Consider the following 20896-nt stretch of genomic DNA (forward strand, 5'->3'; position numbering starts at 1 on the left):
CCGGCTAATTTCGCGAAGTTCCCCCAATCGAAACCGAACGGTAACACAATATTCCGGTAATTGGCATCCGCTATCAAGCAGCAGGCGGTCTGTCCTATCGATTATTTTTCTGCTATTCTTGCTCTCGTCCCTGGACGTCAGCCGCGCCGCGATAACGTGAAACATTTACGAGCCACGGACTAACCGAGCCGCAAATTGTTCGAAACCGTTCGCCGAGAAATTCGTTCGCCGTGCAATTTGTTATCCGAGGCTGCGGAAACGACGAAAACGATCAACACCGGCGGAGATTCGATCGGAATCCCCTCCCCACCCTCCTGCGTACATCTCGCGATTGATCTATCAAAATCAGAAAATCCGCTCGCGAGAGATCCGCGGTCGTCCGCGGAACGGGCCGAGCCGAGGATCGTTATCGAAACTTATAATCGCGCCGCTAATATTTCAGCGGTGATTTAGCGGGCCCGTGAACCGGGGCCCGACGAGAAGTAATCGCGATTATTAACCGCCGCGATTCCACATTCCTGTTATGACACACTGGCACAAATTTCCGCGGCGCCAATCTACAAATCACCGCAGACTTCGGGCCAGGCCGACGATATTTCTTTCGTTCATTTCCATGATGACTTATCACCGATCGGGCCGGGCCGGGCCGGGCCGCGCCTGACCGGGCCCGACGCGGGATTTACGGGCTCCGGGCTCTACGATTTCACGGTTCTCTCTTCCGCTCTTTTTTTCACTCGAGACTCGCGCGGGGGCATACCTTGCGGCGGACTTTCCGCATACGGAGGAAACACGAGAACGGGCCCGGCTCGCTCCGGGTCCTCGGAAATCCGAACTTTTTTTTTCGGCGGCGATCGGCGACCAAGGGGAACACGTGTACGCGTCGTGGGAGGCAAACCGAGGCAAACCGACTGCGACTGCCGCATTGTGAATTCATTCCTTTATGCAATATTACGCTCGCAGGATGCAACGAGCGTCGAGCCGGAAACACGAACGAGGATCTGCCGCGCCATTTTGTAGACGCTCTTGCGTCGATCACTGGGAATTTGCTTGTCGATGGTTCTCTGAAGTGACCGAGCGGAGGGTTTTTCGAGTGGATTCTCGTGACGTAAAACGCGAGTCGCGGGGAGCTAGTTTGAAAAATGTGCGTTCAAAGTAAACACGCTTTTCAGTGGGAATAATTCTCGGAGGCTGACCTTCGTTCAACATTTACCTCAGCTCCCTATTATTCAACTGTCATTATTGAACCGCGTGTCATTGATCTTTTATCCGCGAGTTGAGCAGCCGGACTTCGAGAAGTCGAGGAAACAAATCGTACGTCGCGAAGACACGAACGCTGCAGGAATACAAAGTACCAATCCCGTTTTAAATCAACAAACACCCGAGCAATATAATATCGACCTTCCGGCAACGCAATCTGCAACCAGGCGAAAAGTCCGCAGCAATCAGCCGGGACACGCACCGAAACCCCATCGAAATTCCACGTGTCTGTGTCGACCGCAAGAACTGCTTTCCAATCGAATCCTGGCGGTCGTTGAACGACCTCGGCCAGCCTATCCACGCGGCAACCCTCAATTAAACGCGATCTCGCGGGCTCAGCAGAAGAGCCCGCCGCCGCCGCCGCCGAAGAAGAAGAAGAAGAAGAAGAAGGAAGAAGAGAAGACGACGACGACGACGAAAAGGACGAAGACGTAGAAGGTAGACAGAGATAAAAGAAATCGACTTACTTTGGCCGATGTGCACCCTCTTCATCCACGGGTAAATCTGCGGCGGATTGCTACCGGTGGCGTTGGACTTGTTCGACGAGTTGTTGCCGGTGCTGGAGGTGCTGGAGGTCGAGGAGGCCGGCGAGGAGGCGGAGGACGCGGTGGTCAGGGTGGAAGTTCCCTCGGGGCCCGGTCTGGAGCTTCCGCTGGGCGGCGAGGCCGCGGTCGCCGCGACCGAGGACCTCGAGGAGCTTCCTGGGGGCGAGGTGAGCCCGGAGGCGGCCTTGCTGGTGCCGGGGGCGACCAGAGGCGTGGGACTGTTCCTGGAGGTGGACGTGGTCAGATCCTGCGGCGATGCGACGCTGGTGGAGGACGTGGAGTCGGCGTACTTGCAGCTGGACGTGGAGGGCGCCGATGGCGCGGACGCGGCCTGCAGGAGCGGCGTCGTCGGGTCCTGGTGGATCTGCTGTTGGGGATGATGGGGCTGTGGATGGTGCTGGGATTGTTGTTGCGCGTGCAGGCCATGCTGTTGGGAAGTGGTGGTCGCACTGAGCCTCGGCTGCGGCTGCAACTGCGTGTAGTCGATCATCCCTGTAGGCGCCGTGTGCTGCATCCCGGACGCCGGCGTCGCGTAAGGGTGCTGAGGATAGTGCTGCTGGGGCGAGTAGCAGGGCGTCGGGTAGCTGGTTGCCGCGGCGTTAGGGTTGTAATAGTCGCCGCCCGCCGGCGACGCGGCCTGCATCGGTTCGCCAGGTGAGTTCGCGGTGGTTCGCGGCTGCTGCTGCGGCTGCTGGCCCGCGTAGCACGACGCCAGCGAGTTGACGAACTGATAGGAACTCATGGCTCGCTCTGAACGACCCTCACTCTATACCGATACCGGTCCCCGCACGTGCACGGCTCGACATTCACGGAGAACAACACCTTCACCTCTCTCGCTTCTCTGTCCACGGTCCCCCTCGGCCGTTCTTCCAGGAGACGATCTTATCGCGCGCACTTTCGGTTCTTCGTTAAGTACTAGATCGTAGCGTCATCCTGTCGTAGCATCATCCTGCGGCCTCGCGGCAACGGTGGCATGTCACACTCTCTGGTAGCACTGACGGAAAAAAAGAGGACACGGACCTCTCTGGTCACCAGACCCTATCTATCTTTCTTTCTCTCCCTCTCCCTCTATCTATCTCTTTCTTTCTTTCTCTTTCTGTCTCTTTGTTTGAGTAGGCGGCGAGGAAACCCGTTCGCACCTTCTATCGCGGACGGTTACACGCGGATAAACACGTCCCTAAACGACTCGATAATGAACGAGGGGGTCGAACAAAACGGCGCTGGGCAGAGGCCGGAGCGAAGAGTCCGACGATGCCGAGCCGAGTTTACGAGGGCCACGTGGGCCTGGGCTATAAAACTGTCTTCTGCTTCTTTACGACCTCACGAGCCGCAATTACCTACGGAGAACTCGCGGCCGGCAGCGTGCAGTAGCGCGTAACAGCCGGCTTATCGGGCCGCCCCATTGAAGACGAGACCCCGTTGTGTGGCGCACACAGTTCTTCTTCCCTCTCCTCTTCGTTCCACGATGATTTATTCGTCCACCCGGAACCCGTGACCGACGCGCGACCAAACTGACGAAACAACCGACCGGTTACCAGAAGCCGAACTTGTGTCCTCCCGCTGGACCCGAGAGAGGATCCTGGGCACGCGGATCGCGAGAAGCGGGACCGAGCCGCGAGAACTGTCTGCCGGATCCGAGGATCTTCGAGACGACGCCGGGCCTCGTGAAAACGGGACTGGGATATCCGCTGTTCCACGCTATATCCCTCGTTATCCCGGGTGGCGAGACCGATATCACCGCATCAGGGGGGTGAAACGTATTGCCGCGGCCTCGGCGTTCACCGTTCACCGTTCCTGTTGCGTGCGCGGAGGGTGGTTGGTATCGTACTGAAGGCCTCGCCGCGATCCAACGGAGGCCCCGGTGTGTGCGGTAGCTTGTCACGTGCCCGCGCTCTCTGCGTGTCAGAGGAGAGCGCCTCGACCAATCCCCGTCGTTCGTCAAACCTTGATTGGTCTCTCCGCCGCGGCGTAGGATTCTTCAACCCCGTTCCTCGCCGTGCGTCTCCGTCGGTTCTCCGGCTGCTGGTGCTGCTGCTGTGGCTGCTGCCGCTGTTGGTGATGGTGATGGTGATGCTAGTGCTGCTGCTGCTGCTGCTGCTGGCGCTGCCGCGGTTGCTTGCTCGTGTGGTGGTGTTGCCTCGCTGCTACCCGACGTGACAAGAGCCGACGAGAGGGGTGTGCAAGCGAGACGGGATATCCGAGGGGTCACAGAGAGGGGATAGCACCGTCAGGGGGGCTAATGGAGAGATATTCGGGAGCCCCGAGGTCTCTATGGTGGGGCGAGGGTATTTCTCTCTCTCTCTAGCCCTCTCTCTCTTTCTTTCTCTCTCTCGCGCTTTATCGCGCTCTTTCGCCGCTCCTCTCCTCTCCTCTCTTCTGAGCAATCTTCTGGCCGGAACGTCACCGAGAAGTAGTCTTCCGCTTGCCGTCTCTCGAGGGGGCAACGCGCGCACGCGCCCCCTTCCGCGTACACCCTCGTGCCGACGAAACGAGGAAGGAAGAGGTGGTTCCCCGAGATTCTCGATCCTCTCGATCGGCGCTCGATACACCGCGGACGATCGGTCTCGGGACACCCTGGTGACGTTGGTGGCCTTGTGCACGCGGTACACAGTTCGTCGAAAGAACGTCGGAAGAACGAGCACGTCGATGGACCGCGTTCGCGTCGTTGGATCACGGACCGCGGGGATCTACGGAGAACACTGGGCCCACTTCCGGACGCATCGCGGACCTAGCCCGGACCTTGAACGGGGGAACGGTCGTAGATCTGCGTGCGAGTCGGAAGCCGCGCTACCAAGAAGGGTCGCGCATAAGTCAGCCGGCCGGCCGGCCGCGGCTGACAGTTTTATGAGAGTTTGATAGTCCGGCACGGCGCTCGCTGTCTCCTCTCCGTCGACGGAACGCGTGTTCCGCGTGGAAGAAAAAGCTGGAATGCGAGCGAGCGAGAGGGAAACACGCGCGCACTACGCACCGGCACTCTTTATTGTCCCATAAATTCAAACCTGTTGCCCAGAGCCGAATCGGAGGGACGGGCCGCTCTCTCTGTGTTCGGGGAAGGAGCGACAGAGACCTTCGACGGCGAAGCAAACGGCAGGAGGGAGCGAGAGTGACACGTGTGCACGAGAGGCTAGGAATCCTCTCTTCTCTCCCAATCGCGCGGCCCGATTGACGCCCCCGTTATCGCACGTACGGCGAACCCGGACGCAACTCGTAACTCAACTGAGCCGACTGAGAGGAGAGCCTTCGGAGTTGGCGGCTCCAAGGCGAGCAGAAGCATGTGTGACGTAGCAGCCAGTTGGTCAAACGGGGGGCACCGCGGGGTGGCGACGTGTCGGTGGGGTTCCGGAGCGAAGGGGACGGCCGAGGAGGCGGAGCTCTCCTTGCCTCTCGCGGATAACAAGCACCGTGGCCTACTCGCGTTTTGCACGCATACTTCCCGCGATCCCGCGACGCCGCGACGTCGCGGGTCCCTCCGCCTTGCGCCTCTCCCGCGTACGGCCACTTTTCTCCTTCCTACGAGGCACCTTTCGCGGAAACCTGTTTTCATTTTCCTAGCCGGCCTCGAATCATTTCTCATCCGGCGTCTGGGCTAGGTCTCGCCGCGCTTTGTACGCTAGAATTTTCGATGTTCCGCGTGGGAGGAAGACTCGATTCCGTGGAATAAAGCGAGAGACTCTGCCACTCGCACGCCAGATGTGGCGAGCTCGGCCGTTCCTGTTGAATTGTCGCGCGCGCCCGCCCCCGACCGCCCCACCCCTTCGCCCCTGTCCCCCCACCAGCCGGCCGAGCCGCCCCCACCACTCAGAAACGGAACCGGCTATCTCTTCCACTTTAAGTTCTCTCGCGGTCGCGCGCTCGTGCACTCCCCACCACCTCTGATTCGGTATTCGCCACTTCGGAGCCCGGTATTTGTCCTACACCTACCATCCTTCCTAGGCCTCTCTTTCCTCGTCGCACCGCGGCGTGCCCTCAGAGTGCGCTCGCGCGCGCGCGCGCACTTAAGGAGGCCGAGAGAGACCGGCCGCTGTGCGAGAGGCAAGATGATCGCAGATCGGACACGGTTCATCCTGCCCGCAAAACATCGACGACTCGCTGGAAACGCGATCATCGCCTGAACGCACGCGAATCCGTCATCGGAGACTCACTTTTGTTCTTCCCTCCCGCACTGATTTCGGCCCACTTCCGACTCGATTTTCATTTAGCTGTTACAACGTCGGGGATGACAATGTTTTCTTTTACGGGGTTGATTTGTATGTTTTCGGGGTACCTGGATCTGGATGATTTAAAGTCGAGTTGGGGGCTTCGAGGGGCTTCTTCAGGGATGAGAATGGAGCTAATAGAGCTGCGGTAGAACCCTCGTTCTTGGTCCTTTGGATACTAACTGTGGATCATTAGGGAGCAAGGACACTGATTTAGGAGTACTATTGTTGAGAATTTGGTCAACCGCGGGGCCTTGTTAATTTTCTTTTATATTTGAATACACTTCTTCGTTGTCGACGCAGATCCTCCTATCGAATCTAGTGTAAATAGCTAATGATTTTAATTAATTGCTCTAGAGATTAGAATTTGGATAGGGCGTGTATAACTCTGGAGCAATGTTGACAAAATTCTTGTCATTTGTGGGTGAAACTTCGTGAAGTTATACGTGTGAAATTATACGAAATTATACTATTAAAGAAATGTAAAGTTTAACCCCTTGCTGTATTTTTTTTGTTTGACGAGTACGACTTAAATAACTTATTTAGCACACACGTTATTTTGTCCTTCAAAACTTGAATAAAATTCTAATCTCTTGCGATCAATATTTAAGCATTCGAGTAAATTTACGCACACGATAAACATCAATTTTCTTTCCCTTCTAAATGATTATTACGATCGAAAAATTTCGAATCGCAGTAACAGCGAAGAAAATGGTACGTTAAGGGGTTAACATGTTAATCAAAATTGTACAAAGTATGTGTTCTTCAAGGTCTCGCTACCTTTTGTACAAACGAAGTCATCACGTCAGCAAGCCGATGTATTTCAAGCCTGACGTAATGAAAGCCAACGGCATCGAAGGGACCCTGAAGAAGTCGGGCAGGGTCGTTGCATTTCGGGGCCTGACGGTGGAGCATCGGCTCGCGTGTCACTCTTCGCTGTCTCTACTCTCTCTCTCTTTTTCTCTTCCTCCCTCTGTCTCTCCCTCCTTCCTCCCTCTGTTGCCCGCTGTCCCGTCCCATTAGAAATTCTAATAAAGCCGTCGCAGGTGTAAAAAACGTATCGGGACCCCCATGAATCACGTGTCGCAAAGCAGAGCCGCCAGGACACGTGTATCTGTTATGCCATTCTCTCTCCGAAGAGTCCTCTTCGTCCCTCCGGTTGGCTCCCCGCACCCCCATAATCCAACGGGTCGTCGGACCGCGACCGGAGCCAGGGGAAGTGATTATTGCGGTTGATACCGGGTTTTAACTGGCTGCGAATTACCGTTCAGACGTATTTGTATCACTCCCGGGCTAGGGTGAAATTGAGAGATTTATAAGTAGTCGCTGCGCCCCGAGGGGAAGCAAACGGGGATGCTTGAAAATGGGGTTCAAGAGGTTTAAGCGAATGTGCTTGGAAAAATGGCTGCAGGCCTGGTTGGCGTAGGTCAGCTAATCAACATCGTTTGCAGTGATTCGTACTAATTTTTTCACCGACTGATTCGCTCAGCTAATAACTAACAACAGTAAAAACGTTCTACCCTTATGTCTACGGCGATTCTATAATATCTAGCAGATTTACAGTAATTTTTATATCGTATCTGGATATTTCTATTTTCGTATAAAATTGTTTAGTGATCACACAACTGTTTCCTTTTTAATAAGTTTGGGGCCGAATATCCACCCCCTGATATTCCCACAGTATCAAATTTTGGATAAAACTGAAACTAGAAATTAATTGAAATTTATTCTGTATTGTAAAAATCCTAATTAACATTCAGCTTGTTCGAATATGAAATGAATATAAAAATGAATCTCAAAACCAAGATAAGAATCAATGTCGTGGTTACGTGAGATTAATTAAAATTCTGATTGTAAATTCGGAATATTTTTAGTGACTGGTGTAATTGATTCACGTAGAAATCTTTGAAAGTGTTAATTTCCAGTGGCAGAATGGTCGACTAGCTTCAAAGCGAATATTTTCGAATACACGGTGCTATCTGTGCCCATCGATTCAGAGGAGAAATATTCGAGGACTCGTGCTGAACGTCGTCCAGCTCAATCTTCTTTATTAGAGTACAAGAGACTCTAAGCCCCGGGTCTATTAACAGCGAAAAGAAAGCAAAACCCTGGATCTATTCGATCTTGGTTCTCCATAGACGCGGAACGGTCCACGGGTGTGTTAACATATGAGCACCATGACAGGCACAACCGCGACAAGATCTACATTAAACCTCTGCCTCCTAAACTTACGCCGAGAATCATTGCGTCATCGATCTGCGTGCTGTACCACCATCGGATGTGCTAGCGGGATCGATATGTATCACGGTTTTATGCGAATTATCCGCGACAAATGGCATCTGCGTGGACACTTCGCTCTAATGGTTAATCCATTAAACTATTAAACTATTAAACTTAATTTCCATCTTTTGGACATTTTAATGTCTTTCTTTATGTTTCTAATTTCAGTGAAATTTCTGTCCTTTACTAGAACGTTTAGATACATTTCCTTAAATAAATATTCGATAATAATTACTACGCTTTAAACTAACATTTAGGCAGTGTGTTAAATAATCATTCAATGATTTATGCGCATTCTAATTGTTTTATTCGAATCCGTACAACTGTGTATTCAACAAATGAAGTGGATGAACAAAGACGAGCGTATTCAATAAATAACAATGAAAATAAATCTCGCTCGCAACGACTTTCTCAATTTCCCCTGAAAAAAATACGAATTTTTCTGCGAAAAATCGTGCAGCCTGTTTATTCCAATTACCAACCAGCACCCGCGAATTTCCATGATTGCGCCAAGACGATATCCATCCCCATCGAATCCTGGACCCGTCCACGAGCAACTCGCCCCTCAAGAAAAAGGGAAAAGTATAAACAGAGGGCTGATAAATTCCGCGCGGGTTACCCGGACAGGCCGTCGAGAGAGAGAGAGGAGAAAAAAATATATTCAATTCGAGGTTCACAGCTAAGACGCGTTGCAGAAAAACCAATACGTATCCGCGTGCCGGCCATGATGGATTGCCGGAGCTATGGGAAACTATCTGTCAAGCACAATATCGACCCTCGCCCTCTCCGTCCAACCCCTAGAAACCGAAGGTTCACTCTCGCTGCCGGCGTTCGTCCCAGGGTTGCGCTCGGCAATGTAGGTTTACCTATACACTGCCATACAAACCTTTTCTCGGCCCCCGTTTTTCCTCTCTCTCTCTCTCTCTCTCTTTCTCTCCGTGTCCCCCACCGCTCGCGCTGGCCCGAGCGAGTCCATGACCATTTCGCAAATGGCACATCTCCGCCACCATAGATCCCCGGTGTTTGCATAAGAAAGCGCGCGCCGATCTATATTTAACACTTTTCCTAGCGGCGACGACTTGTCGGCCCTCGAAAAACCGAAGATCAACGATCCGCGACGTCTCAACACGTTGACACTGTTTCATAAATTAATTCAGGTCGATTAGGATCGTGAGCGGGCGTCGGCAACCTATGATCATCGACTGATCCATTCGACAATTTGATAATTATATTTGATTTTATAATCATTGGAATTAGAATTCTGTGTTTTTACGTTCAAAGTCCAAAAGCGTACTGTGATTAGTTTCTTAATACGATTTATCTCATTATTCGCAAGAAGACTGGATTTAAAATTAAAATGCCACTTACCTGAAGCTCCATCTTCATAGTTTTATGATAATTAATTTTGGTTCATTATGACCAGCAGCCGAAGAAGGTTGTCGACGCTAGATTTAATAAGTATGAAATGCATAATTTTATAATAACATTAGAATAATTTTATAATAAATAATAAGAAGAGTAAAATATGTATTTCATATCTAATGATCTAATATTTAATGGTATAACCCTTTGCACTTTTACAATATTCTCTACGAAAAACGCGGACGTATTTATTGACAAAGCAGTAACGTTTTAAAGAAAATATAAAATGTTAGAACGTTTTCGAGATGATTAGTCTGCTTAAATATGACAGAGAATTGTATTGATACAGATTTTATTAAACAAAAATTGTTAACACAGAAAGTACCATAACTGCAAAGGGTTGATTGTTAATCGTTTTTTTGTGAAATAAAATTCTGTCAAGAATAAAAACTTATTTTAAAATAATTCAGTGTTTTCGATCGGGGTTGTTCGGAGAAAAATTAATGAACTGCTTTCACGTACATCATAGTGATTAAAAGTTCGATTAATAGGTTTCCGGTAGGTAAAGTGTTAAAGCAGCTATGAAGCAGAAGGTATCCGCTCGGCAGACGGAGTCTCGCCGCTCCCATTAAAATGTTTTATCGATCGCCATTGATGGCCAGCGATCGGCCGATAACGGCGACACGATTCGCGATTTAGCGGCCCCGTTTGCAACCGATTTCGCTGGCTTGGAATCGTGTCGGCCCTTCGTGGGAGTCCTGAATTCATTTAGAAGGGTGCGAGAGTGATTACAGACGGCGTTTGCCGAATAGCAATTATTATTTTTACAAGAACGACGGGAACAATTCGTGGCGATTTTTATGAATTTACAGAAAGCGGATTTCGGTGGACGATTAAATGTTTGAAGAATATATATCGTTGGACACTGTGTTGTAAATTGAATTGAAGGAACAGTTAACGCTTTTTGAATACATATTGGTTTATATATATTAATGAATCTATATTTTTAATAACTAAAATAGTATTACAACTAAAACTAAGATAATTGTATAATAATTAATTTAATTATATTAATATTATATTATGTATATATATAATTAGTACATTATAGTATATTATTATTAGTTTAATAATAATATATTACAATGTACCAACTATATAGTAACTTTCTTTTATCACTTTTTATAAAAATCTACGATCTTAGAGAAATGATTTGCAACGCTTTACAATCTAGCAAAAACATATTGCACTGTTCGCGTGCACTATGATAATTTAATTATAACTTATTATTATAATTATTATTATTAAAAAAGTTATGTATGAAAACTTCCTTCATCACTCTTTTTTAAGATTTGCAATCTTAGGAGCATTTGCTTACAACGCTTTGCAATCTAGTTAGGAACATTCTGCACTGTCCGCGCGCAAAGAAATGGTTGCAAGTGAGAATGCCGCGCGCAGAAGTTGATATAAAAATACCTTAAGAATTAAATTATTACTGGTTTTATAATTACTGGTTAAGATGAGCCTTAAATATAGAACACAAGTTTACACAAGAATGGTCGATATGATCCAATGTCTTTGAACAAACCACGCACTTCGTGTTTTCAAGCCTCAAGTTAACGAACACAGGACAATCGTACTCGACGACGCAAGTTCCACCATTAAAATGGAAACTGAGCGAAGACAGACCACCGCGAATTATACTTAAATATTTGTTCGTCAAAAAGAAACCGTAAGGACGCTTCTGCACGCAAGTGGAGCGTTTTCGGCCATCTTGTTCGGTGTGAACGGCGCAGCTGCCGAACGATCCCTACTCCTCGACATCCCTTAACTTTTCAACTCCCTTTGAAGCCACCCTACTCGGCTCGCGCTAAACTACCAGCCACAGTTTCGTGCTACCTTCCTGTTTTTAATTAGAAATATTACCTTCTTGTGAAACTTTTATATATTAATAACTAAATAATTTAACTTTTATATATTAATAATTAAATTAAACTAATTTCTTAATTCGAGCATAAGTTCTGGAGCAATTCTTATAAAAACAAAATATCTGCGGATATTTATGCAAAGTGTAGGGTTGTTGCACGTGTTGCGAAAACAGGAATGATATATATATAATATATATATTTCATTCTGTGCTTGATTATTATAGATATCGATGGAATTAAATGTCTCTAACCTTTCTGCTGATTCAAATTAGAGTTGCACGCATTTTTCTCATAATTCCATAATTCACAGCCTAATTATGAATTAATATATTAATATTGAATTAAAACTAAGCGGAGAGACTTCGAGCTCTAGATCAGGCGTCTTTGATTTTGTCCATAGAAAATGGGGAACTTTGTCTGCTTTTAATATTTTAACACATTCAGGGGTTTCCAATAATTTCTTTGCGACTTCTGAAATTTTCGGATAAGTAAACGAAATCATTAGAAACGACTGGATCGAAGATCAGGGCATGATCGTTTTGTACATTTCTAGGCGAAAATGTTTGTTTCCAGGTAAACCTTGATACTTTCCCATCCGACGAAGCCCACACAGGTATTAAACAATCTCCGGAAGATTCAATGTTGTAAAACTCGCAAGACAAAAGGTTGACGATGGATCTAGGTGTATAAGTCGATCGATAAGGGATCCGAGAGAAGGGAATTGCGGAGAGCACGACAAAGTTCGACCTTTACGGTGGATCGTGAGGAGAGAGGATGCCGTTCGGGGCAAGATCGGGCCAGCTGACCCTGCAACCACTATGATTTATGGCCGGACCAGCGAAACAACCGAGCATCCTGTAGCTCTCAGGTATACCGAAAGCGCGGCCGTTCACGCCGACGTTCCGCTCGGCGTTTGGCCGCGCAGGTTTCCGCTTGGCTCTCGTACGGCTCGCGTTTCGGCCACTCCTCTCCGCGGCTCGATTGCTTGCTAACGTCATCTTGAAAATATTTTGACGCGCCAAAATTCATACTTTCGAGCTGATTAATGACGACGCTGACTCAGCTAGAGCCGCTTCCGCTTTCGTTACGCCTTTAGCGGCGGATACGGTTTCTTCGATTTCGACGATTTCGGAAAATCTGGCGCCGCGTCGAAGCCCGATTTTCGAGGCCGATTTCAACCGAATCGAATTAATATCGCTGCTTTTTTTTGATTAACTTTTTGTCCTGTGATCAAAATCTATTTGAATGCTAAACCAATCGTGTACATGAAAAATGACCGTTCTTTTATTTTTAATTGAACATTAAAACTATGAAGACTGTTACATAGAAAAAGATACGGTACATACCTTAATTCGAATATATTGGGTCGTTCGGAAAGTTGTTTCGTTCTTTCGCGTGAAAATGAAAGATGATTTTTTTAATGTTGGGAGTAAAAGCAAACTCCTCGACATTCTTTTTCTTTTTTTCGGTAGCTTTGAAATCTTATTGTTTTACATTTGGAAGAATACTGAATGAAGTGAAATCTTTACGGAAAACGAAACAACTTTCCAAACAACCCAATAAAATGGCGAAAGCCCTGAGTAAATTCAGTCTTGTCATTTTTATAGAATCACGTCAAATTTACAATCATTCTTACCAACCGTCAGCTAATTTATGGGTTATTAATTTATTATCGAGTGATGAATTACGGTTGGTAATTTTCATTCGAAGGCAAAGTGGTCAATCATTGTTTCCGAGAGGTTTGCAAGAGATAACGACTCCGGCGTGCTAATTACACATAATCCGGGATCGTCTGAGCATCGAGCAACAATTCGTACTTCTTCGAGGGTACAGCATTCCCTCATTGTAACTGTCCTCGCTCGAACGCCCCTACTAAGATCCCTATTCCCATAAGATCCTTGGTGTTTAAATTTACCGTCCTAATTATCAGAACGCGAATGCTCGTCTACATTCCAATTTTACGATGTTTCCGAAGCAGATCAGAGCCGATAGCTACAAAAAACAGATTCCGCCGCGAAATCAGAAAATTAATAATTGATATTATTATATATGGTGGAAGCCTCTATCTAATCCTGTAAATGTATGATTCGCGGGATTTATCAGACCGCACTGATCTCCGTAATCACGTTGCGTGACCCATACAGCACAATTATGTTCTGGGAATGTTGTGAGATATCTTTGGAGTCATCAAATTAAGTTGTAACGATTTCCCTTGTCTGACAGACGCTGGAGAGATACCGCGACTCTAAACTGCTCTTTCCGATTTTAATATATCAGCCGTACTATTTGTTCTTCCGTTAATGAATCTACGCCATTAGGCATAGCCTGAATCTTTATGCGCTTATGATAAAGTCAAATATGCGTATCAAAATATAAGTTATCAAATCACGGTATCGAGAAATTTAGAAAAATTAATTTATACTATCGTATCTTTCACGATTTGTCAATACCAATAAAAGTAATTATCGACAAATCTTTGTGCAACGTTGAATTAGTGCTGTCTCAATAAATTAATCAATGCAAGCGATTTTCACTTTGCATGAGGATTCCTTGTTTAGTCATTAATCCTGAAAATACAGCCGCCCCTACACTAATCAGTCTTTCGCGATCGACCTTGGTCCGCTATTTACATCGAAATTAAGACGAACAATGAATCAAAATAATAGTCTCTTTAAGAATTTTCACGAGGCTCGACTTTAAATAACTCGCTTATGTAGCTCGGTTTCGGATAGTAAGCCTGGATGTTGTACATAAGCGGGAGTTGATTGTAAGGAGAGTATGCTTCCGGAAAGCGCTGATAATTTTGTAAATTGGAAGTTGCATCATGTTGGATCATTGATGGCTGACCTATCTGTATCGTTGTTGTTGCCAGAGCGGGCGTCGTCCCGTTGGCAAAATGGCCATCGGCCAGCGTGCCATTTTGATTAGGTGACGAAGGTTCTTCGTTGTCGGCCATTTCATTGTACCTTAATTTCGCGTCTTTTTTCGCCTTCATACGACGATTTTGGAACCAGATCTTTATCTGGCGTTCGGATAGGCACAGGGCCTCAGCGATCTCGACTCGGCGTTTCCTAGTCAGGTACCGATTATAGTGGAATTCTTTTTCCAGCTCCAAAGTTTGGAACCGGGTGTAAGTCTGCCTGGTCCGTTTGTTGCCGGTTCCGGTCGCCTCGCCTGAAACAATGGAAGCATTCGTTTGCAATTACAACGAGTCTAGAAATGTCTACCGGGTTATGTCAACGTCATGTCTGGGGGTGTCTAGCGTGCAGATTTCCTGCACGTTAAATAAAAAAGAAAAGAAAAAAGAAAAGGTTATGTCACTACCTGTCTACCGGGTTCGGAAGTCCAACCAAATAAGTCATAAATTCCTTAATTGTCTAAAGCAGGGGTGTCAAACTCAAAAGCTAACTTGACCCAAATAAACAATGCTTAACATTAGGTGGGCCGCAAAAAAAATGAATGTTTATAGAAACAAATATTTTTATTTTTCGCATGCAGCTCGTGAGTTTGACACCCCTGGTCTAAAGCCTTCAGGCCGATATGCCTTCAGACTGTCAATCGTCTAAGTCCTCTGTCATCTTGAAACATCCGGCGTCTACAAACCATTAGACTTCATCCAGGGGTAATCGACCTGCCGCTGTTCCTCTGTCTCATTGACCTTCGCAGGACTCTGGTTCTCATTACTGTTCTCATTGACGTATGTAGGATATTGGCTGGGTATGGCCTGCTGCAATGTACCATGTGGTGGACTTGAAGATGTGGCCGCACCGGGATGAGGCTGCTGTGCAGGGTACGCTTGATATTCGGGTTGATATGTATTTGCGTCTAACGGGCGATTTTGTACGTCGAAATATTCTCCGACAGGGGACATGTTATTCGCCGATGACGTCGGCGTGTACGTCGGCGTGTACGTCGGCGTGTACGGCGGCGTGTACGTCGGCGTGTACGGCGGCGTGTACGTCGGCGTGTACGGCGGCGTGTACGGCGGCGTATGCAAAATGTATCCATTTGGTGGTGTCATCGGTTTCTCGGCGGTATTCGTGTTCAAATTATCGGCATTCTTTCCTTGACGCAAAAGCGTCTCCAGGAAGTTTGAGCGGGGTACAAAATCCTGCACCGCTTGCTGGCTGTAATCTTGGACGGGTTGCAGCTGCTGATGTGGTTGGTAAACATTATTCGGGTACATAACCTGTTCCGAGAATTGTCGTGTAACCTCAGATTGATACGGCCAGTAATCGAGCTCGTTACCGGCAAGATATGTGGGACTAATCATCGTGATTTCCACGATCACAACACACTCTTATCACAACCGTTCTTCGATACTAGCCGCGTTGTTCGCGGGATTCTTCGTCACCTGCGAACCAAGTCATGGGCCGCGAAGCAAGATTGTATCACTATGATTCACTTTTTTCCACTTTGTCCCACTCGGTCACGTATCACCAAGCACCGAACACGATGTGAATCCTGTAAGACTTTCCGTAGGTCGTCCCGAGGTTGTCGAAAGCGGAGAGAGCTCCGCCAGGCATCGGAGACGACTTGCAAAGAAATGAAACGATCCCTGTCCCTGTGACGATTTTAACTGTCCTCGGTACGCAGGGGTTCTACGCGTGCCAAAAAGGGGCACCCCGGCAAACTTTCACCAGGTTTAGGACCGTACCACGCGGACAGAGCCTACTGGCGGAGGTGGAGGGGGTTGGTTCACCCTTGGTTCTCTCTCTCTTTCCTCTATCCTCTTTCTCGCCTTCGGTTTCTTGTTCTCGCCCTGTGGAAAGCCTCCCGTGGCTACAGCCATCCAGGGGAGCTTTCGCTTCTATCAGCTGCCCCTTGATTCAGAGTTAAGGCCACCCCCGTTACACGCACCGCTTTTCGATCTGTGCCGCAATCCCCTCCCACTATTAACGCTATTGACACAGAACCCATATTGGCTCCCCTTGCGCCCGACCTCGCACAATGCCAGCCATGTGTGCGAGAAGCCCCCCCTCCGTGACCCCAGATTTCCGGCCTACCGGCGACTTCCAACCCCCTCGAAGTCGAAAATGCCTCGCGAGATCCGCTGATAACGCTCGCTAAATTGATAAGTGGCCTTTAATGACCTGCCGATGAATTTTTCATGTCGGACGCGATCGGTCTAGTATTATTTGTGGGGGGTCTCTGGTCGTCTGCGGTGCGAACGTATTTCGCGATTGAAACGGTTCGTCAGTGCAGCGGATTCGTTCTTGCCGGCGACTTGGGACACGTGATTTTTTGACGTCTTCGTGTAGGCATTGACTGAACGTTTGCTCTTCGACCTCTTTATTAGCTGTGAAGTGTTTCAATGTTCACGGTTTCCTAGAAAAAGAGGAAATTTATATTTATTGTGTGAAGATAGAGTTGCGAGAAAATAGAATTTTGTTTCGGCTTAAAAGAAATAAATGAAAAATAAGAGCTCGTAATCTCTCTGTCATTTATTAATTCCTACAAAATTTCATTTCAGCTGTATGATTTCTCTTTCAGTTCAACCTTGTACAGCAAAGTCACAGGTCTTCGAATAATTGCCTCCGTGTTGTTTCTCGGTATATCAGAAAGATCCTCCAAATTCTAAGGATTAAAGCTCTATAATTTTTGTAAAATTAACCTAACCTAAAATCAGTATACGGAAATTTGTTTTGGAAAGATCGGTGCAGGGGAACGAAATATTTGCAGTCGAAGAAGGCTCGAATCACTTCGAACAGACGAATAGAAATTTCACAAGGGTTTTCGCCAACCACAATTTACAGCAGCCAATTTCAAAAAGAGAAATAAAAAGAGCCGGTTTCAAAAAGAGAAATAAAAAGAGCCGGTTTCATAAAGAACCGTACCTGTTCGATCATTACTCCCGTTGGCAGATAAAAGGTTTCGATTGTCTCCGATTCTCCACTAAATGGAAGCGACCCTCTCATAGGAACCGCAAGCCTACTTTCATAATTCTTCAGCTTTCCTCAGCCTTTTCTCCCCGGCGCGGCGAGAACGGGAGACGGTTCTCCCCTGCTCGCAAATGCGCCGAAACGAAAGTGGGATTAATGAAAATACAGAAGGTGAACGGGGGCAGAAGAGACGTGCTAAATGCACGTGTATATAACAGGAAAAGAGGAGAGCTTGAAAGTGGAAGAGAGACAGAATAATTGAGAGAGAGAGAAAGAGAGAGAGAGTGAGGTGAGGAGGGAGAGGGTTTCAGAGGGGTTGATTAATCGTCGCCGGTCAGGCTTCTAGAAAGAGACGTCACTCGCAAGACTGCCTGCGTCTAGCTTTGCTCCCCAACGTTCTTTGTTTACTTGCTCGAAATATCTATTTCAATCTCTTCCTGCTAGCAAGGAAAAACATTGCAAAACATTCGAATCATGCCGAAGAAACTTTATAAAACGCGGCTGGGAAGTAGAACGAGTCCGAGATTGCTGCGATAATATTGCTACCCCTGGGAAATGCCTGGTGTGTGCGCTTTGGAACACTAATTCAATGATTCAACAGGAAGTTACCTGGGCAAACGGTGCTCTCGATTCTCGCCCACTTATTTTATTATTTAAATGAGAAATCATTATTTCGTTCCATCCCTTCGGGAGAAAGGGGAAACGCGAATTAAAATTCGAGAGGAGGTTACCTACGTCTGTTACGATGAACAGACGTTAAATAGAAATGCATTTCTACCGATTAACATTTTCACGAGTCTTAATCTGCCTCTAGTTCTAGAAGAAATCAAGCAACCTTCTGGAAATCACGAAACCGGGGCCGGTTCGCGTATAAATCCTTTAATGGCGAACTTACGTTACGACGATATACGGGAATTTCTCCCCAATTCGCGCTCAGATCGCGCACAAAAATTGACAATTTGGGAAGAGGAAATACGATTATTATTATACGATTATAATCGTTTCGAATAATCGAGAATTAGAGAGAAATTACTGTAGTAAGAAAGCTAAAAAACCGCGAACGCTCTTTTGATCTAATTTATCTCTTAATTTAATTTAATTTAATTCCGCACCTGTTAAATTGATTTTAGAATAATACCACGGACGCGACTATTGTAAGTTGACTAATTTAACCACGCGATATTATGCGCGGTATAACGTAACTATTTGTTAACATAATGTGAACAGTAGGCAGAAATAAATGGAGGATAATACGGAGAAAAAATTCGAACAAGTTGTAAATGATTGACAGCATTCGTCCACAATTGAATTATCGCTGTGGCTACCATCTGGTAACGGATGGTCTTTTAACCGACGACGATGTTCCAACAAAAACAGAGGAAGGAAATTAGCAAAATCATCAAGCTCGGCCAGCAGTTAGAAAAAAAGATTGACACCGAAGGGTCTCGTAGGTTCGTTAGGGCGAAGATTGATGTATCTGCGTTTATTAATTCACGTTCGCATAGGTGAGAATATTATCAACGCCGGGAACTGTCGAATCGATGATCCTAGGATTGAGTGAGACGCAATCGGCTCGCGGAGAAGGACGCTAATGATCTCGGGACCGCGTTTGAGGAGCCGGCATCGAAACAATTATCGCTCGCCGGAGATAATAGACGGCCTCGCGGACAAACTATAAATAGTAAAGCAACCCCGAAAAAAGAGGAGAGAAAAAAAGCATGATTAATGATGCGTTCGACGCGGTGACCAAACCTACGGGGACTCCAACGGCTGATCAGGATGGACACGCGTCTGCACGCACACGATCGCGATCATCCGTGCACGTTCACCGGCCTGCACTCACACGTGCCCGCAAATGATGTCCGGGAGAACAACCGAAGAGCCGGCTCGCGTGTGTACGGGACGAACGACCACGACGATAATAAATAATAATCCGCAAAGGGCGATACTTGTGGGAAGCGGAGAGCAGGGCCCCGGCCGAGCACGGCGCAAATGATTTTACCTACTGACTTCATTTTCATCGGTTAAGCGAAAATTGTGAGGCAGATATGCGAGATAGATGGAGAAACTGCCATTAATGTGCCAATGATCGAGGCAGCGTTTAGGCTCATTAGTTCACTGCATTGTTCTTAAAATCGTTAGAAGTTGATAAAATCGCTGAAAAAAATCGTGCAGCAAAATGAGGCGATTTTAACGAGATCTTTGAACACTTTGGAGCGAATTGAAACTGTTGATTGATTTACAGAAGCGAAAATAAAAGAACTATGATCTTATTCAATTTTAGAATCGTCTGTTTAGGCATAATTTTGTTACATTAAAAATGAGGAAGCTATGATTTTGTTCATTTTTATAATGCTTTCTTCGGATTACAATTTTGTTGTACATTAAAAATAGGAGATTTACTATTAATTTTTTTTATTATTACATATTATTAGATTTATGATTACATACTATTGTCTTATTTATTTTTGCAACGGTCTGTTTAGACAGAATTTTGTTAAACGCCTTCGAAATTTAATTGTTCGAAGAACTCCAATGGTCGAGAAACTCTGACAAAAATATTAAATCCAAGAACATTTGCCATACTCGAAGATTGACCACCCTAAGGTACTCGAGGGGTTACCTTCCGTATTAATTGGCATTTTTTCGCTTCTAAAAAATTGCATAAATTTCAACGGAACACTTTTAAGACGTTTTAATTTATCGCGGCAAAAATCAGCAGAAGCCCGTCGGGGTGGTCGGACCTCCGCAATTACCCTGGGCGACGGACTGGCGTATATGATCGAAAATCTTAATTACACAGTAAGAAATCCGCGAGTCCCTTCGACAGACTTCAGCCTGTCGGTCCTCCATGGTGTTCCTCGAGTGTCTTGCAGGAGGGTGCGAGAAAAGGAAGGAAAAATTGCCGGCGAGGCGAAAGGGCAGGTTCTTATTTACAGCGGGACCAGACGTGGCATTAAGCAAACTACCTGAACGACACCCGGGGATGACGTATTGCAGCCGAAGTGCGGGGGTCTTTATATTTTATGAGTCCGCATCATAAATAGCAGCGTCCCTTAACGGGCCGGGCGAGCAGCTCGAAGACACGCGCCTCCTCACAAGTTATCCCCACCCGAATGGCCGCCGCCAACGCTACGTTGTCTTCATTTTTCCGTGGGCCTGGGCCCGGAGGACCCGGCGACGCCATAAACAGAATTATTGCCAGCTATTCCGCGCGTTTTTGTCAAGGCCAGGTAAAAGACGAACGCGGTCCCCAAGCCGGACGCCGAAATTTCCTCCGCCCGGCGACAACGAGCAGTGAAACTTTCGCTGCCTCCATCCCTCGGCAGCCGATTTTTTCCGGAAATCGGCTACGCACCGAGCTGGCCCGCGATGTTGAAGCTGCCGCATAGCAGGAGGCCTTTTTGTTACCGTGTTACACGGTGAACGTGTGCTGATGTATCTCC

General features: G+C 47.1%; 2 protein-coding genes across 2 annotated transcripts in view; both read right to left on the reverse strand.

Moving 5' to 3' along the window:
- LOC117219802 (Sex combs reduced) overlaps positions 1-5035 on the reverse strand; it is a 55014-nt gene extending 49979 nt beyond the window's left edge. Inside the window, exon 1 of the mRNA XM_033469246.2 lies at positions 1725-5035. Coding sequence (XP_033325137.1) covers positions 1725-2544 — 820 coding nt within the window. The 5' untranslated portion in view covers positions 2545-5035. The remainder of the gene's footprint in view (positions 1-1724) is intronic.
- Positions 5036-12830: 7795 nt separating this feature from the next.
- The window catches only part of LOC117219807 (uncharacterized), a 174210-nt gene continuing 166144 nt past the window's right edge, over positions 12831-20896 (reverse strand). Inside the window, exons 2-3 of the mRNA XM_033469254.2 lie at positions 15172-16896; positions 12831-14742 (exon numbers count right to left, since the gene is read on the reverse strand). Of these exons, the coding sequence (XP_033325145.2) occupies positions 14240-14742; positions 15172-15841 (1173 nt within the window). The 5' untranslated portion in view covers positions 15842-16896 and the 3' untranslated portion in view covers positions 12831-14239. The remainder of the gene's footprint in view (positions 14743-15171; positions 16897-20896) is intronic.

This window comes from Megalopta genalis, chromosome 5 (assembly GCF_051020955.1).
Source record: "Megalopta genalis isolate 19385.01 chromosome 5, iyMegGena1_principal, whole genome shotgun sequence".
Lineage (NCBI taxonomy): Eukaryota > Metazoa > Arthropoda > Insecta > Hymenoptera > Halictidae > Megalopta > Megalopta genalis.